Below are 27940 nucleotides of genomic sequence, written 5' to 3' on the forward strand. Positions count from 1 at the left end.
TAGATTTAGTCGGTGAAAGTTGTGTTTTTTTATTTGCGGTGGGAACCAAAGCTGGTATCGGTTCAGTATCGGATATTTTTAGCCGATACCGATATTGTATCCGATACCAGTATTGGATCGGCGCATCCTAAATATTTAGTGTGTTTAAAAAGAAGCTAAAATACCCTCACATCCCTCACGTTCTGTGTGAACGTAGGTGTGAGTGCATACAGTGTGTATGAGTGTGACTGACAAAGTTTTATACAAATGTTGTATTTATGTATTTTATTATTGTAAACTGTGTAGAAAGGCCCAACCAGGGACATGAGCTGCGAATTAGCACTAGCTACAAGCTCTTCATGCATCGCATCAGCTGCAAATATTAATTGTAACTATGTTGATTGTATCGTCCCTGATAAATAAATAAATAAATAAATTCAAACCTTTTACTGAAAAATATAATTAAAACTGACTTTCCTTTGAAATTAATTCTGAAATTCTACTCAGTTTCGATTTCTAGTTAAATCTGAAATGGTTCCTGGTACCCCCTACTTAGTGCTCAGGTACCCCCAGGGGTCCCCATACCCCTGGTTGAGAAACACTGCTTTAGAGGAGGGGTGTGTAGCTCTATTTGGTACTGGGCAAAGAGGTGCAGGTGCAGTGTTGTGTTTGATTCTGTGCACCAATCGAACACAGACAGTTTTTGTATATTTTCAAAGTTCAACAATCAGTATGTTTCCAAAATGCGACAGTGATGGTACTGCCTTGATCTTCTGTTTAAATGTTCAGAGCTGACTTGTTTAGTCTCTGCGATAACTCTATGCGTAATGTAAGGTGATTTAAAATGAATAAATAAATAAGATGAATATGATGCGTTAAAGTCATAATACGGGTGCATACCTTTGAGCTGCTTAACAAGGCCGCCCTGCTGCCAGAAATAGTATCTTTTATCTATTCGCACACTCTCCTTTCTAGGGAGAATTGGGATGTCTTTACGCGTCCATGAATGATTGATGTGACAGCTTGATGGTTAATTCGCCCAAATGTGTCTCCATTGTTGGGAAGGTTGATGTCTATTCCCAGTGAAAGGTGAGTGCGGAGGAACGCGCCTCGACGTGCCAGAGTGCACATTTGCCGCTGTAAGCCTTGTCTGAATAGCTGAATGTCACGGTAAAACCTGGGAAACGACGTACTGTGTCACTTTTATGGACACTGGATCGTGGATTACAATTGCAGATATTAGAGAATGAATAAAAAGACGCCGTTTTATTCAAATGTATACGGCGCAGTTCAATGTGGCGGTGATGTGACACTTCATCTTGCTGATAGAGATCCAGATGGTCAAGGACTTATGTTGGCTGATGACAAAAAGTCTGTCTACATAATACACTGAATAAATACAATAACGATTCTATACACTGTTTATCTCCTTATTTTAATTGGAACATATAACTCAAATTAAATGGATGCAATATTATCTCTGTGTTTTCTCATGTCATGGTAAACTTGACTATTCACAGATCCATGTCTATGGGAAGGCATACAAAACATTAATTTAATATGACAGTTCAATACAAGGTCCTTCTACATTAGTCCTATAGAAGGTTCATGGAAATGGCATTCTTTTCTTTCTTTTTCCATCACTTTTTGTCACATTTCGAATAAAACAAGAAATTTGGTGAAAACCTTTTCCGCACCTGTGTTTTCAGTGCCACAGAGAATCGAATTTGGCCGTTGTCAACACTTCGCTAACACTTTAGAGTCTGAATGATAAAGCTACCCAGGTGTTTCAGATGTAGAACAATAATACTGTGAAGACAAATTAAAAAAGTGGATTTAGCGATGTCTCAATGGGCTATATGCACAGTGCCCCCACGTGGTTTCCGGCTGGACAATTAGATCGGCGCTGTCCTTCCCTCGCCTTTGTAAGCAGGGTCCCACACAAATGAAGAGATAGCTTGTGATATGGTAAAGAACAGTGAGTTATTGATGAACCGTCACTGCAACATATTACAAACATCATGTTCGCTGTGAATTCTGGAGGAAGCAAAAGTGGTCGTTTTTTTTGCGAGCTAAAGGCTAATCTTGAAGCAGTACTAAGTAACTCGTGCCCCTAGAGGCCATAAGCGCCACTGCAGGTGTTGTAGCACATTACGTTTTTTTACTCATTTATTGTCAGTGAGAGTAAATACTACGCTGACAGAAAAGACGAAGGGAGAGAGGGATATTGTACATCCAATTACACAATGAGAGATAATTTTTTTCACTCAAACTTGGCTGTAAATACTATTTAAGTGGCGCTAGCTCGCGGTTAGCTTTGCCTGTTCGCCTCTTCTTCATGATTCCATTAGTGTGTATTGCGCTTCCGACCCGGAGGCAGCAAAGTTGCAATTGTGGTAGTCTGGCCAGAGACACCAGGGGGAGATGAAAGAACCCCCAATCATCCCATTAACACTTGTATTACCCCCAGAGGGACAACGAAAAGGATTTATTAAAGTAAACAAGTTACTTAGTACTGCTTTAAATAATGACAATATATCATGTAAACAACTAATTAAAATTGCAAATAAAATTGCTTACAGGCTGATTCTGTTAATGATTTCTTAATTTTGGTTTTGTGTTAGCCGTTAGCCTCAGGTTCCCTCCAGTTAAATCGTTACATCTCACGTAATGTTTTTAACCTGCTCCAGTCGCATCCTAACTTTTACTCGCTGTCCTTTACGAAATCTTGAGCGATCTCTTCATTTTTGTGGGATCCTGCTAATCGTGAATGTAAAAGATAGGAGAGAGGAAGGACAGCGCCGATCTTATGGTGCAGGCGGAAATCATGTGGATAATGCCATATCATAATTTCAGTTAAAGGGGCCGTCACAACTCAATGGGAGGGATTTGGAAAGAAAATCTCCAAATGTTTCCCTTGATCATTATTTGGAAGGATTCACAAACCTGAGACATTCATCTTTTGGCTGAACAACATCACATATCATTTTAAATGCCACCATATTTGGACACTATTATGAGACTTTATTATGACCTTACTGCACATGTGAGAGGAAACGTTAAACTTTTTACAGTGTTTGTTTCATGAGGGTAGGTCTAACCATTACAGAGATATTTAACGTAAACCATTTTGACGATTACCATAGTTACCACAATCAATAAAAGTTTATTTCTATTGACTTACGATGCTTCTCGAACTTGTAAAGCATAATGCAAATGTAACCCATTATTGTTACTTCAATATTCTGGTCTTTAGAGCATTGCGGCGTGCCTTCTTCTAATAGAAGAGGTAAGAATATGAACATACAGTGCATGCCGACAGGGAGAGGCGTCGTGAGATGTGCCGCAGGCTGCGAGAGACTATTCCTATGTTTATTAAATGGACTTTAAAAGCGCATGTCTTCAAAGGGGCCGACGTGATTGAGAGTGGCGGGTTGTGCATACCTGAGCGCCTTTCATCAACACATACGGCACTGGCGTCTTTTTAACCACTGACCGAGGGGTAATGATGTTAGCCGCGTGCGCTAATGCAGTGATTAAAGCAAAAGAACACATAAACACCTTTAAATGTATCCTCAAAAGGAACACTTTGATAACACACGCTCCATTGGGCATGGAATAATGGGTATTATTCATTCAGCCAGTTAGTTATGTGCAGACAGGCTCCGCAGCATAAATGTCTTCCTCTTAAAGGTGTATGGCAGCCCTGCGGGGACACAGTGTTGTCTGTTTTAATCATGTTTAGTTTGTCAGTCACAATTAAATTTACGCAGGCAAGACCCTAACATTTAACAACAGGCACATCTCTATTTGAGTAGTTTAATATTACAAATACTTTAAAGGAACACTCCGCAGTCCACAATACAGACACAGCCAAAGAGAAGAAGGTCACAGGATGATGTTCTATGATTAGACGGAGTGGCTCAATGACAAACTCAGCACACAACGAAATCTAATCCTTTTACCACAAATCAAAGAACAAAGGTACAGCCATAAAAAAGCGCATACAGTGCTTCACTCAAACCCAGGCCATAAACATTGAATTGAAAATTTTCCATCAGGTTCTTTTGTATTTTTATCTTTTAAATTTCTAATCTTTATGAATTAGTAGAGTAGATGTTTGTTATTGTTGCCCATTGAAAATCCATTTGAGTGATTACAGTAGCATACGGCCACATTATAAAAGCCTAAAAACGAGCACATGGCTTATGCGCTGAGTTGGACAATTGCATAAGACACGATTTTACTCTTATTGCTTTTACTGGAAATTATAGCTAAATTAAATTACAATGTTTGAAATTGCGAAAACTAGACCTTCATGTAGGAAGCCTTTCATAGACTTGCACATTCTCACATATACGTATGCACTTTTCCTACCAAGAGTAGACAGGTCCAGGACCCAAGTGCAGAGTATGGACCGGCCCGGTCAGCTATTTGCCCAGAAGAAATTAGGGTTTATGATTTTGTGAAGATGCATATACTGTGAATGTAAAACGCTGTGTGCTCCACCACGATTGTGCTTCACTTTTCTATAATAAGCCGAAAGTTAAATTGGGAACTTATAGTCAAAATAACCCACTGTGAAGAACCTCCATTTGCTTTGTTAACTTTGAGTTGTTACCAGATATAATCGTAAAGAGACAAATATGTTTTTAAGGTTTGCCTGAATTACATGTGAATAAAAACAATAACAAAAGTAAAAACATCACTAATACATTTCTAATAATGCTTTTTTATGCAGGCTGCATGAGGGATCTGCGCTTGAATGGCCGCTACATGCCTCTGGACAGTCAACCGCGAGATGGGGTCTCCCAGGTCAGCGTGCAGGGGCTCTCCCTCGGGTGCTCATCCGACTCATGCAAGAGGAACCAGTGCAGCCCTCCCTTCACCTGCGTGGACCTTTGGAGGGTGCACGAGTGCAGGTATGTACGGTGGACTAAAGTGCACTCAAATATTATGACAAACACTGGGATTTGTCCAGGCGGAAATTGCTCCAAAAAGCATCCGGAGGTGATGCCAGTAAATGTCAGGCATAATTCCATGGGAATAATTTGAAAGAAAAAGGTTTCTCATGTTGTATAAGTATGTCTGTGGCATTCAAGGTTCATGGAACAAGAAAAAAATACAAAAGCCAATCTTCATATTGATTGTTTTTTCTCAAGATTGTGAGTTTGTGTGTGTTCTGCTCCCACGACGGAGCATCCATGCAACTACGCACAACAAGATTAGCAGGATCGGTTTTGGTAGCAATCGAAGCACTATGAAGATATTTCATCCGAACATTATGGCAAAATAAAATATGTGACTCTGTAGAGAGAGGGTAGCAACATCTTGCCACATAACTTGGTGTAGCTGCATTTTTTGCCTTTTTCTGCAAACTGCATGTGTGGTTTCTGTGTTCCACATTCTTTTACTGGGTACTTGTGTATGACTTTGCCATGTTTTGCGGGGTTCTGTAGTTTATTTTGTTGCAAAGGGTCCATAATGGTCCTGAAGAAAGCAGCTTTTTAACCTCTTCAGCCCTCCGGTCCCAAAATAAATATAAAACTGGTCCAGACAGTTGGACGCACTTGGAAACAAAGAGGCACCCTTCCAACCTCCTCAGGGTAAATGTGAATTCACTTTCTTCAGAGTTAGACTTTTAGTTAGGCTCTTTGTTTGCAGCAAAAAGGCTGAGGCCTCAATGCTCTTCAGTCACAGACTGACAGGTGAAGAAGAAAGTCATGGAGCTTCTGCTTTAGACAGAACATCAGACTTATGTTGGATATAAGAGTAATATCATATTTTGAAACTCCAAAATATGGTTAAAACAAGAAATTTAGGAGAATTGATTACAATTACAAAATACAAAAACACACATGATTGATGCATGTGGTTGAAGAAATCTCTCTCTCTATATATATATATATATATACTAGCTGAGACCCGGCCGGGCCTCGCTAGTCTCCACATTTGATATTCTGAGATTGTGAGTGATTACAAAGAAATGTCCAACCCGTCATACAGTTCAGCTGTAGACCAGTGGTTCCCAACCCAGTCCAAAAACTATGGCCACTACAAATGAGTAAAAGAATGAAGGCAAAAAACAATTTCAAACAAACTGCAATTGGAGTGTTTGATGCACCCGTACTCCTTTCTTATAAACTACGACAATATTTTCGCTAAACTCGGGGAACAGGATTCAAGAGACAGTGGAATAATTATTGATAAATATTAGGGGTTCAGCTCTAACGGTTTGGTTCACGGTGCAGGACCCGTGGTTTGGTCCATCACGGTAGTGTACAATAAAAAAAATAATGAGTAGGTTTTGAACTGAAATAGCCTAATAATCGTTATTAGACAGTATTTATAACCTTACAATAAAATTGGCAATGCTTTCCAAGCTGCTTTAGAATCAAATGTACTTCTGGGCTCACAATACGTGAAAGCAAAATAGAAAACAAATGGTACAGCAGCAAAGTAAAAAAAAGAAAAAAAACTACGCAGTGCAGGCCATGCGCTCGTTAAGTTGTAGTTTCATTTTCGCTTTTACTCACACGGAGGATAAATCAGTCGGAGCAGCGCGTTTGATAAGGCTCGTGTTTGAGCAGATTTTGGGCACGCACGCACACGCACACATACACACACGCCCACACACGCACACATCGCCCTGTTTGGATGCGCGCGCACACATACATACACACACGCACGAACACACACACACGCGCGCACACATACATACACACACGCACGAACACACACACACGCGCGCACAGACACATCGCCCTGTTTGGATGCGCGCACACGCACGGCAGTCAGATCTCGTGCACTCGCGTTTTTGTGACAGCGGGTTGTCCTCGGACCACAGCACCACCAACCACGCACACACTCACTACTGTCGCCAGGCTTCCTGGTGTTCCCAAACGGTCTCCCATCCCAGTCCTAACCAGGCCCTTCCCTGCTTAGCATCCGAGGAACGGTCTCCCATCCCAGTTCTAACCAGGCACTTCCCTGCTTAGCTTCAAAGTCGGTATGGGAAATAAACATGGCGGCGCCCAGGCGGCGGCCATTGAGATTGCGTTTTCTATAATAGATATATATGATCTGATGTACAGTCATGTGTGTCCCAGTTCCTCTGAGTCGTGGTGGGTCATGGTGGACCATGACCAATGTGGACAGGACTGTGGTAGATCTACTTATTGTTGCTATAGCAACTGTGTTTAAGAAATGAACCTGATGAGCTTCTTCTGTAACAACTGTCCACATCAGTCCTGCTGCACTTCGACTCATATTGATAATTAACAAATATTTTAATTATATACTGGATTTTTCATACTCACTACGAAGAAATACTATGCAATACAATATTGTATTGTTACATCCAGCAGAAGTGTAATGTTCTAAAGCAGAATCTCCATGACTTCCTTCTTCACTTCTCAGTCTGTGACTGAAGAGAAAAAAAGAAAGAGCTCACTATTTAGCGTCATGTTACTCTCATTCACGGTGTCTGACCGACAGTGTAACTCAAATCAAATCACAGTGATTCAGGGTCGGTTGGGCTCACATGTGACCAAACGGCAAGATCCAAGATCTGAGACTCCCACCCTCACCTATGGTCATGAGATTTGGGTCATGACCGAAAGGACAAGATCGCGAATACAAGCGGCCGAAATGGGTTTCCTTCGCAGGGTGGCTGGGCGCACCCTCCGAGATCGGGTGAGGAGCTCAGTTACCCGGGAGGAGCTCGGAGTAGAGTCGCTGCTCCTTCACGTCGAAAGGAGCCAGCTGAGGTGGCTCGGGCATCTGTTCCGGATGCCTCCTGGTCGCCTCCCACGGGAGGTGTTCCAGGCATGTCCTAGTGGGACAAGGCCTCGTGGAAGACCCAGGACACGGTGGTGGGACTATGTGTCCGAGCTGGCCTGGTGTCGCCTCGGGGTCCCCCCAGAACAGCTGGAGGAAGTGTGTGTGGATCGGGAAGTTTGGGCATCTCTGCTGAGACTGCTGCCCCCGCGACCCGGCCCCGGATAAAGCGGAAGAAAATGGATGGATGGATGGATGGATGGAGACTAAAACAATAAAACCCAGGGCTTAAGAGGTTAAAAGTAAACACACAGCTAGCTTATCAGCTAAACCCATTTGAGACCTACAGATTACTTCTTCTGAGATACTGAAGAGGCACCAAGAGCCACCCACACCTGCAGCACAGGGGAAGGGTCACAAGTGGAGCAACAAGAAACAAAACAGGGACAAATGAGGAGGTATCCGGAAGAGACTTACAGCTAAGCCACACATGCCTTCTGTCTCTTCTGTTGTTCTGGCTAATAGACGTTCACTGGAAAATAAAACAAATTCACTGCTAAGCTCTTCCCAGAAGATGGTGAAAGACTGTTGTGGTGCGGAGCGAGCTGTGCAGGAAGAAGAAGGAGGAGGTGGAGCTGACCAGTGCAGGACACCACGCTCTGAAACAGGGACACACCCAGGAGGTGGTGCACCATTTCAGAAGAGCACTGAAGGCAGTGCTACGGGTGCTACGGTTTCCCTGACATCATAAAACATGCTGGTCAGGTTGGCCCACAGTGGCTGCAAGGCTCAGTCGCAGCGGCTCAAGACTAACACCTGCACACTATTTCGTTGCACGCTTGTATAATAATAATAATAATAATAATAATAATAATAATAATAATAATAATAATAATAATAATAATAATAATAATAATACATTTTATTTGTATTCCACTTTACAAAACATATCAGACAGACAAACAGTAGATGATATATTAAGAAAATTCAATACAGTTTACTTTTAAAAACCTCAATAGACTGTGGTGGCGCCCTCAGGTGGTTGGGAGGGCATTCCACAGTTGAGGCGCAGCCGCCTTAAAGGCCCTATCTCCCATAGTGTGGAGTTTGGACTTGGGGACCCGGTACAATGACAAATAAAGCACTTACTTAACTCCCTGGAGCCTTGAGGAGTCAAATTAGATTTCTATCTTGGCAAAGCAACTCATTTTTCATCACCAATGAAATGTTGATCAATCTGTAAACGTAAATGTATGGTCTAGTAAAGTAATAAGAGGAACCTACCTACCTACCTAAATTGTCTGAGATATTATCGTGAATGAATTTTATTGCAAATACGACTTAAAATATTATATAAAATTGTGTCTAAGCATTAGATAATATAAATATTAAAAGAAATGTTTTCTGGCACTGTTTAAACAATTACTCAATTACTACCATAGCGTGTACTTCTAAATCGGAATGCCTGTAAGTTTTGTTTGCATGAGTATTATGTAAAGCCTTGATTTATTTTGGGTGTTTATTCCACTTTAATTTGACAGCACTAAATTCACCATTCACTTCACAAGAATAATTTACCACAACACATTTTATCCTGGCAACAGGCAGCTCTAACTGTTTTGAACAAAGCATTTACAAGCAACATAATTGTTAATCAGTCGTATTCAACAATCCTCACTGGTCATTCGACAAAGGAGCTATTTCCCTCTGGAACCATTTTTGATGTTGAATGGAAGAATCCTGATTAAGAGAAATCAGAAAGTTCTTTGTGCAAGTCTCTGTGATTATTCCGATCATATCAAACGAAACAGAAGATAGGGACCAGCCATTAACAAAAGCCATCTGGTGTGTTGTTTTTTTACATAGCTGTTATTCTCAATGTGGAATTCCCTGTGAGAGCAGCCTGGGTTGGTGTCTGCTGGTTGATTTCAAGACCAACTTTGTGAACATCACCCTACTGAGCACAATTGAAGGGGAAAATTCAGAAAGATTTTAGCTTGATTTGGGCATTAAAATGGAAATTTTAAACATGGCTGTTCACAGGGGAGCTGCAGTGTCACTGGTGAGAAGGGAAATGATAGGTTCAGTGTTCATAAGTAATGGAGTCTCACAATCCTCTTGTCATGTCAAACAAGAGGCTTTAAAGGAGTCAAAAACTGAATACTGGAGAGCAGAACGGTCACACAGCAGTTGGTCCTCGGCTGGAGCTGTTCCCCCGAGGAAGCTCTGGTGTTGAAAAAAGGCCTAAAACATTTTGTCACTGATCACAAAGCAAATATTGTAGTGTTTAATAAAAGGTGTGATAGAAATGTATGATATAGTAATTCAACCTGGATAGACTCAAACAGACAAAAAGCAGCGATTAGGAAGATTTATTGACATGTATTAGTTTTGGCGATCAGACCCCGGTGGTAGACATCGATGTATGAAAGTCAGTATGGATGAACAGCTTGTAGTTAGGGATGTCTTTCCCCGGAGCCGGGACACTGGTGGTGGTATGGAAGACCCGTGAAGCTGCAGCAGGTAGAAGCCATGGATGGAAGAGGCAGAGATGGGGTGGAGGCGGGCTTAAAAGTGGGACCGAGGGCGACGATTGGCTGCTATGGAGGTGCGGCTCTTGCGCTGATGGCTGAGGTGGAGGTGTGGCCCTCTCGGAAGTGATCATTGGCTGGAGGTATGTGATGCTGAAATTAGTCTCCCAGGTTGAATTAACGCCTAGGCTTCATTGTAATGTTTAAATACAGTCACTACTTCATAGACACTTAGCATCACGGCAGGTGATACATCCATGGGGCGAACAAACGTGCAACTCAAGTTGTCAACTCATCTGGACAACTCACAGTTCAACACCAGTTTTCTCTATCACTTTAAACATGTGCGAAATGGTCCCTTCTGGGGCCAATAGATTCTTGTACATTTACTTAACAAAATAAATGTGACTCTTGGAAAACAGCAACATGACTTATGTCCCCCGATTAATGCCATTTTCCTGTATAATACTCACATTAAACCACATCAATCCTTTGGGTATTTTAGGCATTGGAATTTACACTCACTCATTCTTTCTGTCATGCAGGAATCTTTTATAGTTTAAGCTTACCCTTTTTGTTCCAAGGGAAACATATTAATGTGATTGTGTGATAAGCTTCAGAATCACCCAGATATGATTAAAAACCTGTTGACTTGGACTTCCATTGTCTGAAATCTTTCTGAAACCTTCTTTCCTGCAGAGTGTGACCTTTTACACTCCCAAAGTGAATATATTTGACTTAACACTTTTTTTTTTTTTTACTTCTGCTAGTTAAACAAGAATCCTCTTCTCTTTTTTCCCCACTGGCTGCACTCTCATCTAAAATGAATGAGGAGGCTGAGCGTTTGGTCCGGTTTATTGTCACAGTAAAAGTCGCCACGGAGGGTCTTAATGTTGAAATGCCACAAGAGGCGCGTGTGCCCAGGCTCCTATTGAAGGGTAATATACAGTGATGATCCTCACCTTCTCTGTCAGAGGGCTAAACTGCAGTCCACTTGGGATGATCAACATTTCATATGCAGCGCAGTAACGCTTGTGGTGCCGGGGCAGAGGTTTGTTTGTCAGCCGGTAATGGGAAATGCCATGGAATGGAATGCCGGAATAAAAAAGGGTGTTGTTGACACGAACCCCCCGGTCTTCATCTGGGAAAACAGTGGAGAAGAATGTTAAGTTTTGACAACAGGCCAGAATACAGTCCCTTCGCAAGTGTGCAGACTGTGTCCCACAAGGTGTGTTTATGAACTTTTGAAAGTACTCTTGAAGGAGGGCACCCGGAGGCGTAGCTTGCCATTGACAATTGCCCTCCCCCCAATTGTGAACGGCCCCTGCTTGTAGAGATACTGAGTGTAGTCTTGCTATTGATATTAATGTGTTCCTACTGACTATGGTGCTGCAGTTACACCATCTCATCTCTGACGCTATTTATACCCCTCCTGCAGGCATGCTTTTGTGAGTCATGGCTCCCTAATATTAACTTAGATTGAGCAGTGGACATACTTTTTACTGATGCTCCACCACGCTACATTTTCCAATATAAGATCATCATGACCTAAAGAACCTCAGCCTTCTGTTCTTAGAGAAACCTAGGCAGAGAAGTGCATCATGGGAGTAGTCAGGTGATGGCATCCAGCCCCTCGTCATTTTCCTATCTGGATGCGAACGTACTGTTTGTGGATGGATGTATTTGTCTTCTGGTTTCCATTGAAAGGAATTAACCTGTTTTTGGGACTTCTGTTCTCACTCTACACCTCTGTACCTCCACGGTGAGTTTTGCAAGTAAGTGGAATCTCTGCAACGGAGCGCGCATTTTAAAGTTGTTTGTAACAATTCTACACATGTACCAACAAGTTAAAAACTTAAAGGAACAGGCCACAGTTTTTTCATACTGTGATATGGTCTTACCTGAGCTTAGACAAGTTGATACGTACCTGTCTGGTGGTGACAGCTTCCAACTTCACCCCCGTTTGGAGCCATAGGAATATGTTGGGAGAAGCCACATGCAAACAACATCTTTGGTCGTTTTGCGTGACTGAGGGCACGCACAAAGACCAGGCAGGTACGTATCAACTCGTCTCAGCTCAGGTAAGAACATACCTCAGTATGTAAAAACAGGGGCCTGTTTCTTTAAGCAGTGTTGGAGTGCCAAAGAAGCAGATTATTATCACGTTTTGTGTGTGTTTTTTAAGAAGTTTAGTCCCTGGATTCATGTTGCTCAAGTCATGATATCACATCATATATTTATATCATGCAGCTTCCTGGTTAAGTGCTCAAAAAGATCTTGCATAATTTTGACCTACGGTGAATGCCCTTTAGATAACACTACACGTTTCTCCAACCAGCGTCAACCTAATTTAAAAAGTAGGGTATGGACAATTTTGCTATGAAATTTACCTTGTCAGTTCATTTGTTGGCTTCAGAGACAGCTAAGAAATGCAATTTTCCATCCTAGCATGCATTTTTAGCTGGCTGGATTGCAGGCCGTATGAATTAAATCCTCAAAAGTCCCCATTGTACTCTATATGTATATCTATAGCTATATGCAGCGTTCTTTCTCTCCAATGGAATCTTGAAAGGCCTAGCAACCGTAACTAAGGGGAATAGCTAAATGCGAGCCCTTCAAAGGTGCAGTGATTGAAATGGAGGGTGACAACAGGTAGCACAGGGTAGGGGCGCAGGGTGAAAGGGGGCACTGTTTCGCAACGGAATGACAGCTCCATATGACACTCGCCCACGCACACCCCAGCCATTATGATCACTCAGAGCTGAACTTTTGTTACGACACAATAATCCCGCAGACACTTAATTACCTTTTAAGTTTAAGCATTGTGTTTCATATCGCTTCGCCGGTGTATTTTTCCAAGCACGCTGACATTTAGAGCCGCCATTAGAACAAGCAATTAATACGAAATATGGCAGTGACTTTCGGATGCCTTTGAAAAGTCGTGCTGCTCGAGGGTGGGTTTGTCGTCAGTTCTCGTCTGACCAAAAAAAAAAAAAAAAAAAGATGAAGGGTCAGGGTGAGCACCGTCTCGTGGGAATTGATTTGGAAAAGTTTGATTGTAAAGGCGTTAAATGCTGCTTGTGTTTGTGAAGGCAAGAGGAGTTTTTTTATGGCGCACCTTTGTAGCAGTTTAAGCACCTGCATCTGTGCACTTTGTGGAATATAGACAAGAATGTGGGCCCTAATGAGGAGATATGGGTCACATTTATGCTCGTTGCAGCTTTAAGGGATAAGATTATGCTAAATTGAGCGTTTTGAGCTTGTAACTGTTATTCTCTTCGGCTAAACATGTCTGCAGATAGTTTATTGTGTTCATTTCTGTATTTATCTCTTAGGGTGGGGCAATATATGCGTACAATTTCTATCTGTTAAAACGACAAATACTAATATGTCAAAACCACAGCATTTAGCTTTTTGGGCAAATTAAGTTGCCCAAAAAGCAATATTTTTGGGCACAGATAGGCTGTTTATTACTAGCCTATCTGTGCATAGGCTAGTAATAAACACATTTGTGGCACGTGTATGGCGGCAGCACGGTTTTAAGTTGTTGTGGTTTTCAAAGTCCATTTCCTATTTGTCATCATCACAAATAGGAAGATGGACCGCCAGAATTGCCATTAGTTCCAACATAATACTATGGCCATGTCCTATCTAGATTTTTACCGTGTCCTTTTGAGTGCACTTACCTCATCAACTTAATTGTGCCTGTATTCTACGAAGATACATGATTATTTAAAATAGACTGTGAAATACCAACGCTAAGAGCCCTCAATAATGCATAGATCCTTTATGCCCTGTCATTGAGTCGGTGGAATTACTTAGACACTGTGGAACTTTCACATCCGCATTACACCAGCCAGACACTTGAGTGTCCTATGAATACAAATGGCCTTTACAGCACAGAACATCTCCATCTCAACGATGATGACACATGTGCAGAGATATAGCACTTTTCAGCACTGTACAGTTCCAGTGTCCATGGGAGGATTCTTGCTATTTAGCTCATGTTGTGTGAAGCAGCTTAGCCAGTGAAGGAAAGCCATTGTGGAAACTATTCTGTACAACAAACATTGCAGCTGTTAGTTCATATTAAAACATTTGTTGGTGGGATAAGCCCTGTGATCAGAGACGGTGATGTTTTCAGATACATCCAAAGTGAGCTTTGAGTGTGAACCCACCAAAGAATCGATAACAGTTTCCCTTGGTCCAAGGTGCTGTTCCATCATGGGGCTTTCCTGTGAGGAGTTTGTGTGGTATTTTGTTCTCCCCATTAACTCAATGCACTCCAGCTGTATTTTTGCCCCTGACAAAGAATTTAGCCCAAAATAATGACAAGAGTCTCTGGTGCTAGTACAAATGTGTGATCAACTTCAATCTCAGAAATCTTGAATTCAGTCGCTTTAGCTCTTAGCAGCCTGCACTAGAACAAATTATGTTTTCATTGAGCATAGAGGCTGGAATTTTGGAAGAAAGAGATTACTTTTTAGGTTTATTGCAGCCTGGTTTGAGCCGAGGATCACGGGGCTCATTCTGATTGGATAATAATCTTTGAGAACCTTTTTTTGTGTCTCTTTGCCATTGAGAAATAAACATGGCGATTGTCACAAATAAAACTGATATTTCATAAGCACACCTTTCATTCAAGCAAACATTTATTTTTCTTTCCTGTTATTAACAAAACACATTTGCACACACAGTATCAAGTTATAGAATTATTGCTTTTTTTTGGTAGCATTGCTGGTCAATGATAAAGTTAAGTTCCGGTTCTACTTGCCACAGACAAATCATCGGAGACCCATCTCTGCTGTCATCACAGTGTAGAGCCGGCGCCGCTCGGCAGACGCTGAATGGAACGCTGAATTAATGGGGTCATAAAGTGTTTGTTTGAGCTGTTACACCCAAATGAGCTTTTAATTATTGTGGAGCGTTCTGAAGTGAGGCAGAAAATGTGCCCCTGTCGGCATAAAACCAGCCTAGTTACCGCCACTGCCGCGCTCAGCGTTTTTGGCACATCTGCCTCAGTGAGGAGGTATATGAAAGAGAAGAAGTTTACATCCAATAACGTTTGATTAAAGGGCCAGCACCAAATATGTTTTTCCCAGTTGTGAAATGAAATTTGTTTTGCCCTACTTCAGTATATTGAATATGTAGTTGTTTGAGTGTGGGGGGAGGGACTATCTACTGTAAGATAAGATAAGATAAGATAAGATGATACTTTATTGATCTCACAGATGGAGAAATTGCATTCGATGAGAGAGCATCCGGCAGCAGCACCCATTCAGTGCGCACCACTCTTTTTCCACTCTTTTTTTTTCTTTGGTGAAAGATCGTTGTGTCGCGGCCGCCATCTTCACTGTTTTGGTCACAGGAGGAGCACTGGTTGATGGGAAATCCGTTGTCCTTCAGCCACTCCACCCGCATGACCTTGGAGGATGGAGAAACTGTAGCTGCCCTCTGTCTCCTCTGATCATCTGAAACGGTGCACCGCCTCCTGGGCTTGTCCCCGTCTCAGAGCGTGGTGTCCTGCACTGGTCAGCTCCACCTCGTCCTTCCTCTTCCTCCTGCACAGCTCCCTCCACAGTCTATCACCATCTCCTCGTTGGTCCCTTTTGTTGTTTCCTGTAGCTCCTCTTGTGACGCCTCCTCCGTGCTGCAGGTGTGGGGGCTCTTAGTGCCTCTTCACTGTTCAGTGTCTCAGAAGAAGATGTTTGTAGATCTCAAATGGGTTTAGCTGATAAGCTAGCAGTTTGTTTACCTTCAAAAAGCTGCTTTCTTCAGGACCATTTTGGACTCTCAAAGTAAACAAATCCACCAAACCTCCACAAAAACACGATAAAGACGTACAAAAGTATCCAGAAAAACAACGTGGTTCGCTGAAAAAGGCAAACAATTCACTGAAAAAGGCTAACAATTCAGCTGCACCAGGAGAGAGGGAGGTCACTTCGTGTTTTCACGTCGCCATGACGAGTATGTATGTAATTATAAAGCATTTGTACTGATTGTGAGCTTGCAAGGTAGTTTTTTGTTATCATTACTGTGACTGTGACACTGATAGGGAAAAATGCATTGCTCATGAACTCATCCTAGTGAGGAATTGGGATGCAAGAAGATGCCTTTGGAAATGTTGGGAATGAGTTTGGACACAAACTAAACTCCCGTTCTCTCTTCCCTTGCTGTGAAGAAAAAAAAAAAAAAAAAAGTCTAGGGCCTTTAAGTTTGGTAATATCTCAGTCGTCAAAAAAGTTTCAAATTATAGGGCACTTTTTAAAACCTCTTAACCCTGCCTTTACCGAGTGCATTGTCTCCAGTTCAGCCTTACCCAATTCCATAAGCCTCTAGGTCAGTGTAACGCCTCATTTGAAAGCTATAACCATCTTAATGTATCTTTTTCCTCGCGTTGTTGTCACTTTTTTGTTGCGTTTTTGTCATTTTTCTGTTGCTCCGTTGTTCCTTTTTTGTTGCCCTTTTTCGTCACACATTTTTGTTACCTTTTCATTGCTTTTTTGTCTCGTTTTGTCGCTCATTTCTTGCATTTTCCTCCTTGTTTTAGTCTCGTTGTTGTCGATATTTTGACACTTTTTTTTTTTCAAGACGCTTTTAGACTTGGATAAAGTCAAACTGTGTGCTCGGTTCAGGTGGGGCTTAATAGGTTAAAGGGGATAGATGCAAGTTGTCATTTGTATACTCACTACTGCCACCTCAGGTTCTACGCGTAACTGCAGTTTCTATATTAAGCTCGTGCATGATGGCACTTCGGACCCGAATTAACAACGTTTTAGGGGCAGTTGTGGTGAATAGGTCTGGGCTCATTCTACACATTAGGATATTGCTGGAACATGTAGGGGGAGGAAAATACATAATTTCAACATTTTTAAACTCCGTCTGGTCCCTTTCAGGGGCTAATGTTTCTGCACTGGTAAATTGACTTTTTCTAATACAAGCGTCCTCAAACCTAAAGTTGCCCTGATTTGAAAAAAATCAGCTTCTTACAGGTGGAGTTAGTCATGTAATGTCTATTCTGTTCACTACGTCTGTAATTGCGCATTGTCCTGAACTTGAGTGACTTTCAGTGTCGCCTCAGGCTCATTAGCGTGACCTGGATGACCATGGATGTATTTGTTGTGGTGGTGGTTTTGAAGGATTGGGGGCTGATTCTGAAGTCCTCAATTCTGTTGCACTGTCCTCCAAGAAGACGTGTGGCTGTATTATTAAGCTGGTTAATATTCTGCATGCACTTGTCACTGCAATGAAGAATTATACAGTATATTACAAAAATACTTGGGCACTGTCATCGTGTCCTTGTTCAGACTAGAAAATATGCCTCATTCTGTGTCTAGTTTTCTGTATAGCTTCATGAAGAACATGGGGCAACCAACAAAAAGAGAGACATGTAGTATTTGAAATTATGAGTCAGTCTGACAAACAACAACAACAACAACAACAACAACAAGTGGAAAGGAATGTTAAGTGGTTTGAAGGGACTCAAAACAAAATGAATCCGGAGATCACAGATGAGGCCAGAGATGGCAAGAGTAGCCAAAAAACTCTCTCAAGTGAGAGGTTTTCAAATATTTGTTCTCTAGTTCAAGTAAAAAGTATTGACTTTGATGTTTATTCAGAAAGTTCAAAGGAAATTATGATATTCTCAAAGAAATCACCATAGAAATGAGAAGAAGAAAAATCTTGGGATAAGAAGCACAACACACATCGGATCCATCTTCATATGTTAGCATGCAGCCGTTGTCACAAAAAGATTTAGTAAGCAAGTAAGTAAGTACTTTATTGTCATTGTACAACAAAATAGTGTTCAGGTGTCAGTCCTGAGCTGCCACTGTGTGCCAACCTGACCCACATGACCTCGGGGAAACTGTAGCACTCGGAGGAAACCTGGCTGGCTGCCCTCTATCTCCTCTGATCCTCTGAAGCGGTGCACCGCCTCCTGGGTTAGTCCCTGTTTCAGAGAGTGGTGTCTCGCACTCGTCAGCTCCACCTTCTCCTTCCTCTTCCTCCTGCAGCTCCCTCCGCTCCACAACAGTCTTTCACCATCTCCTCGTTTGTCCCTTTTTTCTTTCCTGCAGCGCCTCTTTTGACGCCTCCACTGTGCTGCCTCCACTGTGCTGCAGGTGTGGGGGCTCTGGGTGCCTCTTCAGTGTCTCAGAAGAAGAAATGTGTAGGTCTCAAATGGGTTTAGCTGATATGCTAGCATTTTGCTTAGTTGAAAGAGTTGAAGATGCGCAGTTACTTCAAAAGGTTACACTGAGTAAAAGGACCACCACAGGAGCCTAGAAAAGGGCCTACAAAATAAATACAACTTGTTTAGGATGTTTTGCTGCCAGCTGGACAACTCCTCATACACACTCACACATACATGTACATACTGAATTTGATGTATCAAGCTCCTCCTTTCTACTTAAACTCACTTGAATCTTCCTCTCATCTTGGCAGGTGTCCCCCCGGTCACATGATCCGCGTCAACGGCACCAGGAAGTCATGCGTGTACACTCTCTGCGCCACCCGGCCGTGCCACCGAGGGACCTGCGTGGCTCAGTCTCCCTCCAAGTTCACCTGTCACTGTCCCGAGGGCTACAGGGGGCGTCACTGCGAGACCACCCTGGCCATCTACAGGGAGGACGTGGGCCTCAGCTTCAGCTCGCTCTTCGCCATATGCATATGCTTCATGGCGCTGCTAGGTATGTGCCGCTCGTCACCGCTTTACTGTCACGCTTTCCCGCCGCCTTCGCCAAAATGTACATTGAATCTTGGATTGTTTGTGCTTTGTAGTATTTGTTCAGATGGAAATAGCAGTGTTAATGCGGGTACTGTGCCCTCAAACGTGTTGGGGTTAAAGTGTATTATGTGGAAGCCCCCTGTTTATGAGCATGCACTGTTTCTAAGCACTGCTGGCAACAGAGAGAATTCATTTTCAGCCAGCGGCATGCTTACAAACCCATCGAAGAGTAAAATATTGAGTGCAGACTTGCTTAGTACAGCTCCAGTGATGGTCGATGGACTGTAAAAAGTTTGGGGTTTGCTATTTGTTACATAAAATCTGCAGGAAATCACAATGAGCATAACAGGATTAATAATTACTGATCAAATTATGTGAAAATGCTCTGCCAAGTAAAATATTTAAAGGAATAGGCCACCATTTTTAAATACTGTATGTATTTAAATGTTCTTACCTTAGCTTAGACGAGTTGATGTGTAGCTGTCTGGTCTTTACGCGTGCCCTCAGTCACGTAAACTATATTGCAAGGTGTAGAAATATCACTACGCCTTGCAATATAGTTCCCCTTTTTATCCGCCTAGTATTGGATCGTGTAAAGGCTCATGTAGCCATATTTAAATAGTGAAAGAGCTTCTTAACAACTAACTTCATCTCAGTTTGGAGCTATACCTATGCTGGGAGAGGCTATTTGCTAACGCCGTCTGTGCTCTGTTTACGTGACTGAGGGCACACGTAAAGACCAGACAGCTACATATCAACCTGTCTAAGCTAAGGTAAGAACATGTCTCAGTATTTAAAAACGGTGGCCTATTCCTTTAACTTGTTCTAATCATTAGCATGTCTATACAGTCATTGCCCACATTAACTGAATAACGGAGTAACAAAGTAACATTTTTATACCATGACAAACTTTACAAGTTGACACTATTAAGTAGATATCACCTAATATATTGTCCTATACTTTCTGCTGGATTATAAACATAATTTATGTTTAGAAGAACAACCCCAACAGAAAAATAGTAAAGCATTGCTGTACTGTATTGCTGGCAGCTACATTGTCCACTTGTAATATTTGCAAAGTGCGGTTGGTAAGTACCAAGCCAGAGCTGTATCTTCTTTGTCACACAGTGAGATCCATAAAAGTGATAACTAGAAAATGAAAAATGTGTTCCACTCGGGCTGCGCGGCTCTATATCATCCTGTCAGTGCACTGCCTCCTCCACAGTTTCCCATAAGAGCAGTGTGGCAGCCGCCGCAGATGTGCTAATAATGCAAAGGATGTTACTGTGGCAATTAACGCATTATGGAGCACAGTCGCTTTAGGCAGCTGTGACTGGTGGGTTCAACCACTGTTAGAAGTCAGAGAGCACAGTTTCCATTCGGTCAGGGTGGTATGTGTAATGTCATTTTTTTTGTAAAAGCGTATATATTTGTGAGACCAGATGACCAAAGACAAAAGACACTATTATGTCCAGTATGCGCTGTATTATGAACTATTGTTAGCTATCATAAACCTGGAAGTATAAATGATGTTAAAAACAAATAGAAAAAGAGTGAGACATACTTTTGCACTCACCCCACACTAAAGGTGCTATGAGTTTAACATCAGTTCAGTTCAGTTTATTCGGTCAAAATTATGCACAAAAGATTTACATTCAGTTAAGTATACTTCTTCATAACATACAAAATGACCGAAAAGGTAAAGGCTGAAGCTAATGCTTATTTTGCCTACCCTTACATATCACTAACCTGGCTAACACCAGGCTGCTGTGTGCGCTCGAATTATTTCGAACTGCACAACAGCCTGGGGACCATGGCCAAATCTCCGGTGGATTTGGGAACCAATCACAGAGCGAGGAGGGACGGCAAGACGATGACGCGCTATTCGATATATGGAAGCTTGTAGTTTATTTACGGATAATTTAAAAAAAAGTTTATTTACGGATCCAACATGACAGCAGCAGACACGATGGTATTTTTTGATCAAGCTTTAGACCTTGTTCTAAATAATTTAGCTCAAAAGTTTACAGCGGGTACGTCATACGTCATCTCATACGATGATATGATTGGCTGGGGCTACGTGCAGACGCATGAGACTTTTTTTTTTTTTTTTTCGTATCGCCCAATAAACGACTATGGACGATCGTAAACCACACCTCTCCTACGAGAAAATGAATTGGTGGTCCCCAGACTAAATATCACTCGTGATTTTAGTCTGGTGTTAGCCAGGCTAACATATCACAATAACTCCTTCACTTTTTGTTGCCTTAAAAAATCAACAAAACCCCACTACTTTTTACCATCATTTTCACATCTCTCTTCTTTCGTATCAGATTCCCACTCCAAACCCAGGCATTTCACTGGAGCCTTCTCATTTACAAGCAAACACTCCACGTTGTTCTGGTAAAAAGTTGCTAATGCATCTGGTGCGTGTGCCATTGTTCGGACCGTCACACTAATGGAGACGTCAGCTCGCGGGGCTCTACGGTGATCAATTTTTCTACGAGATGCCAAAATCGCTGGCACTTTATTCTGAACGCTTTAAACTTGGACAAGGATTAAATGGATGAGTACAGTGAGTTAGAGCCTCCGTGGCAAATCCAATCCAGTTCAATGAGTGCTTTCAACTAGCCCCGAGCCCCACGCTATAGCACAATGAAAGACTCCAGTCCCAGAGAAACCACGCACACATCATATGAAACCCAGGGAGGACTGTTTAAAAAGGAAAACGGTTATTTTGAATTTTCGCCCCAGTGGAATTCAATTAAGCTTTGAAAAGTTTCTATGCTAACGAACGGTTAGCAGGGTTGATTGCAAGGTTTGTCACATGGCCTATTTTGTTGTTCATTTCCCTTTTATTCGGTGTGAAAATATAATACTCTATGATGACGCAGCCAAAAAGCGACAGGAAGTTAAAACGAAAGTGAGAAAGGAACACAGCTCCAATTAATAGTGAATTATGGTCACTCGCTTTAATATGCAATGTTTGTCAGCTTCTTTGTCAAAATTACACTTAAAATTCGATTATTGTATAGTGCGGTACTGGTCAAAAGTTTCAAAGCAGATTTAATGTATCGACTTTTTATTATTTTCAACACTATTTACATTGAGTGATTGAAGACATTAAACTATGAATGAGCACACAGATTTATGTAGGAGACAAAAAAGTGTGACATAACTCAAAATATGTTTCATATTTTTAATATTCAATTCAAAATTGTCACTCTTTATTCTTGACATTTTCTCAATGAGCTTCATAAGGTCACCTGAAATGGCCTTCAACAGTCGGTGGAGTAAAAACCATTTCTGGTGAAGCTCATTGAGAAAAGGTAAAATGTGTACTGCAAAGCAGTAATAAAAGCAAAGCTATATTCAAGAATTAATTTCTACTTTTTTTAAATGTATGTGTTCATTCATAAATGAATGCCCTCAGTGACAATCTACAATGTAAATGGTCTTGAAATAAAAGAAAAACAAACACAGACTTTTGACCGGTAATGTACAGAGAAACTGAGATATATAGAGAAAATGTGCAGAATGGAGGAGAGAGGGGCAAGGATGATCTGCTCTTTCACTGGAGAGGCTCCAACAGATGCAGTGATGCAGCTGGTCAGGATGCTATAAATCACGGGTTGGCCGATGTTTGTACTATTTAAACAAAGGAGGACTGAGTGTTCGCAGAATCTGGGGTTCTCTAGGTTCTGTAGTTTTGAAATACTTTAAAAAAATGTTTAGAACATTTTCTCAAATTCATCTTGGGGTCCAGAAGACACATGCTTGAGGGCCAAATTTGGCGTCCAAGTCAAATGGTGCACATGATGTGGGCCGGGACTCTGACTCATTTAAAATTGCGGAGGATGAATGTAGCAGCATACAAAAGTTAGAAGTAGGGCAACGTGATAACCAGTTTATACTCAAAGCACACAAAACAACTGTACTCTCGATCCTCTTTGAGGTGCCTTGTTAATGTCTGTCTCCGGTTCATTCACCCACATCCATTAAGCATGAGCAGAGTAAAGGCATAAGTAAAGTGATTAATTAGTAGTCTGGGATCTATAGTGTCCAAGTGGAACTGAACAAATGTGGGGCACTTGTAAAGAACATGACATACATTAGTTTGTGTAATCCCATTGTATTGCAAGAGCGTGGGCCGTGGGTAGAGAGGTAGAGAATAATAAAATCATATTGAATAAGAGAACCGGATTCCCTTTCATTTATTTTAATAACATGTCTGTTTTATAGAGCAGGGTCTGTTTTATAGAGCAGGAGAGGACCTATTCAGACTTGGAGATCTGTGGAGTTGGTACTTAGTTGCCATGAATTTTGCTATGAATTTTCGATAAAATACTCCTGTGGATGGCACAGGGTGGACATCTGTTGTGGAGTGAGGGCAAATATAAGTTAAAAAGGTAGTAGCTAATCTAAAAAAAAAAGCTAAATTGTATTCATAGCGAGTGTGGTGAAGATGAAATGATTTAAAAATCATGCGGATCTAACAGTAATTTGTGATGGCCGAAACCACACTTTTTGGAATTGATACCTATGATATTGATTACTTCTAGAGTACTTTTTTCCCGATATCGGTACAAATGATGCCAATACTGACACTGGTTATTTTATCCTATTAATGGGCAACTCGAGACAGAATTATTGTGTCTGGTTATAAAAAATTACTAAGTGTAGAGAAGGAATAGGCCACCGTTTTTACATACTGAGATATACCTGAGCTTAGACGAGTTGATGCGTTACTGTCTGGTCTTTGTGTGTGAGCTCAGTCAAGCACGACGACGAAAGATGTTGTTAGCATTTGGCCTCTCCCAGCATATTCCGATAGCTCCAAACGGGGGTGAAGTCGGAAGCCACCAAGCTCTTTCACGGGCACACACAAAGACCAGACAGGTACGTATCAACTCGTCTAAGCTCAGGTAAGAACATACAGTATCTCAGAATGGAAAAACTGTGGCCTGTTTTTTTAACAGTTGGCTCACGCCGAAACAACCCAAGAATTAAAAGTTTTGAGGAGGATGCAGACAAACTTTGCTCTACACTTCTTCTGCATAGCAAGCACTTGAACACTTTTTTTTTAATGTCCAACAAAGAATACATTCTGTGCGCCTTGTTGTCACATCTCTCCATAGACTGACTGCGCTGTAAGTCAAAAGAATAGATATGGCCCATTGGCGCCCATCATTTTGTTAAGTCTCTAAAACTCTTTGACAACACCGCTCAAGCGTGGCTGCCTTGAAAGGACAGTTTGTAAGTTAATCGCTGGCTTGTCTTCTGTTTGAAACGCTTCCCGTCTGTCTGCGTGTTGAATATTCATACGCCTTTACCTTTAGTGCTGTGTTTCTTCTATTCCTAGCGGATCTGCTGCCGAGAGAAAGCCCGAGGCGCCACTATGCACTCTAGCGCTTGTCAGTAGCGTGACATGTTCGCCTTGTTTAATTGAGGACAATGCATCGCAACGGCGCAAAGACAAGCCGGGCGATCAGACGAGGAAGTAAAGCGGACAGACAGTGACAAAAACAACAAACTGAAAGTTACGGAGGCAGATTTGGGGGGAAATGAAAGAAATGGTCTCAATGTCATACGGCTGCAGAACTTATTTTAGATTCAAGGAGTACCACCGTTCTCATCCCCCGGACTAGACAGTTCAAATGATTCTTCTCAAGTCCGTTCTAAACATCTTGCCTTGAAAACGGCTTGCGGGCACACACGTGCAGAGCGTGGGCGCCTGCTTTAAGTGTTAATTACTTGATTTGTAGGCATATAGGACACTGTTTACCCAAACCTGCTGAAAGCGAGATCAATGCTCGGGGGGGGTTTGGTAGTATTTTCAATCAGCAAAGCGCTCCCGGCTCGATCGGTCAAGCGCCGCTTTGAATGAAATTGAAGTGGGAGGAGGAAAAGCAACCTCTTTGTTTCATGGAGTGAGACTTGAACTTAACCCTGGATCTAGGATTTCAAATAGGAAAACAGACCACCGGTTATTTTGCACAGAAAATTAATTCTAGATCGGTGGTGCCAAAGGGGCAGAATGATCAACACCAAGAAGAAAATGATAAAGAAGAAAATGATTAACTAGACACAAATTAAGAATGATTACATTTATGAGAGCTAATTATGCAAGAGCAGGAACTTAATAGAAGTATTAAAGTAGAATTAATGAGCATAAGTCAAAGAAATAAGTTACAGATAATTAACTAATGAGTATGTCAGTAAAATTATTTGCATCATGTGTTAAGAAGCTGTGAAAGACCCTGGTATTCCTTCAGCGTTATTTAAGTGGAGTGATCATGCAGTTTCCCGAACGCAAAGGTTCCGTTGATAAATGTTGAGGACCATTAGTTATTCCAGATACTTTGCATAATTTAAAGGCAGGTCTTTTATTATGGAGCTGTAAAAGAACTATGTTTCATTGATTCAGGTGTGCTAAGAGAGACCTTGTGTTTGGAAAGTCCTCTCCTCATGGGTCACGCTGCAAATTTGAATTGATGTTGAAGGCGCAATATATTTTTGATTGTTTACAAACAATAAAAGAGGGAGCACTTGAATGTTCAATTAAATTCATTCTAACACGATTCGAACGTCCCAATTCATCAGAGGGAGGAGTTTCACAATTTTTTTAGGGAGCAATACTGTCATGATGAATATAACAGCATTCCCACCCTCACCTATGGTCATTAGATTTGGGTAATGACCGAAAGGACAAGATCGTGGATGCAAACGGCCGAAATGAGTTTCCTTCGCAGGGTGGCTGGTCGCACCCTTCAAGATCGGGTGAGGAGCTCAGTTACCCGGGAGGAGCTCGGAGTCGCTGCTCTGTCACGTCGAAAGGAGCCAGCTGAGGTGGCTAGGGCATCTGTTTCAGATGCCTCCTGGTCGCCTCCCTCGCGAGGTGTTCCGGGCATGTCCTAGTGGGAGAGAGTCTCGTGGAAGGCCCAGGGCACGCTGGAGGGACTATGTCTCCGTGCTCGCCTGGTGTCGCCCCCAGAATAGCTGGAGGAGATGTGCGTGGATCAGGAAGTCTGGGCATCTCTGCTGAGATTGCTGCCTCCACTCCGGCCCCGGATAAAGCGGAAGTCAATGGATGGATGGGTGGAGCATTGCACACTCAGTTAGCAGAAGTTTAAAGTTGTTTTTCATAATAACGCCTGTGGAGAGTCTTGTTCAGATCTTTTTTCAATACCTACACTCAAATATTTGTCATCTAGAATCATAAAACAGAACAATAATGTACATGTATTCCATAAAAGACCATTTCTTTTAGAATTGTGTCAATTATTTCAGCTGAAACAACCAAGTAACTTTCTTGAATGACATTCCTGGACCGATACCTGCTTACTTTTCAATCTAATTTTCTTTTGTTTTTTGACAGGTATTGTTTAACGGTGCCCAGCAACAACATTGGCCGTTATACATCTAAAATCTTAATAACATCATTCATAATTGGCGAAACAAATCACCGAAAGGCTTTCCTATTCAGGGGGAAAAAGTTAGACTTGTTGCTGACACCATAGCACTATACAATTGAATATTACGACTACAGTTTCCTTCATCAATGTATTCCTGGATTTCGTGTCTGATGGGACTGTCCTCCTGCACTATCTCTCTCATGTGACTGGCCCATGTCTTATTAATCCAGTTGTTCTTGATGTCCATGGGCTGAGCTGTCTCTTCCAGAGAGAAGTCCTGTAGCCGCTCTTCTATTGATTGGATGGGGAGAGTGGCAGTGCGGGCCTAGTGCGGTTCCCTGGGGTGCTCCTCGGGCTTTGAGAGTTCACAACAAAATTTTTCCGTGGAAATGTCATTGTGACTGTAGACCAAGTCAAAAGTCCACTCCGGGCAGTCTCTTGACAGTATCAATGATTAATAACCCAGGAGTTTGATTTAGCGTGCTGCTTGAATATTGATTTTGGCGCTAGGAAAGGATGGCAGCGCATTTGATTTTGCATGCTCTCCAACACTTTTGCATCCATTCTTAAGCTTCCTGTCTTATTTGTTTGTCAAACCTAAAATCTGCTTTTTCTCCTCACTCAAAATTCCCCTTTCCTCCACCGGGAAATGCTCAGGGAACGTGGTAACTTCCAGGGCTTGTTTAATTCATTAAACCCCTGACTTTTGCTCATAGCTTCTTAGCTGGTTGAGATAAAAAATAAAAAAAAGTAACCAGAGAGGGGCCTCCTGTTTTGAACCAGGTCGATAGAAATACTGAAGGATTTCTCTTAAATATTTCAGGAGACTTGTACTTGGTGTCTCGAGAATAAATAAAGTTTGTCGATTTGAAAGAGATTGCTTGCAATGTTCCGCTTTCTAACTAAATGTTTGGGTGAGCTTTCATGATGTTTGCAATAAGAAAACCGTTATATTATTCAATCTCTGTATTTGCTTTATAAAAAAATGTACGCTAAAGTGTCGCTCTCTACTGACAACAAAAGGAAGTGATGCATTTTGAAAAGAAGAATTAGCAGGCACTATACCTAGTTATCTTTTTTTTTTTTTTTTTTCTAGTTGTGGAACAAATTTTAATCGAAAACTCTGCATTTGTGGGAAAAACACTGGCCATCTAATTACAAAACATTTGTATCAATTTTAGGAACCTTCAGGCTTTTGTAACATTTCTGTGACGATGACCCTGAATAATGACCATGCAAGTTGTGAAATGTGCCTATAAACTCGTCCCTGTGTAGAATCAACAAATGTGTTACGTAAGTCAATGTTTAGTATAAAAACCTTTAGCATGATGGATCAAGGGTGTCAAACTCATTTTGGGCCATGGGCCAAAATGAAACCACAGTGGGTCGTACGTAAACAGAAAAATATAATATTAAACCTTTTTCCAATAAATTACGACTAATGATTATAATGACCTGTGATTTTAAAATAGATGATCATTTGCCACGTGGCTATAATGTGTTGTTTA

The 27940-nt window shown here is 41.7% G+C and overlaps 1 protein-coding gene across 1 annotated transcript in view; it reads left to right on the forward strand.

The window, feature by feature from the left end:
* The window catches only part of LOC306961767 (neural-cadherin), a 424067-nt gene that overhangs the window by 357748 nt on the left and 38379 nt on the right, over positions 1–27940 (forward strand). Inside the window, exons 34-35 of the mRNA XM_079554643.1 lie at positions 4721–4901; positions 18735–18979. Coding sequence (XP_079410769.1) covers positions 4721–4901; positions 18735–18979 — 426 coding nt within the window. The remainder of the gene's footprint in view (positions 1–4720; positions 4902–18734; positions 18980–27940) is intronic.

This window comes from Gobius niger (assembly GCF_951799975.1).
Source record: "Gobius niger genome assembly, chromosome: 4".
Taxonomy (NCBI): Eukaryota; Metazoa; Chordata; class Actinopteri; order Gobiiformes; family Gobiidae; genus Gobius; species Gobius niger.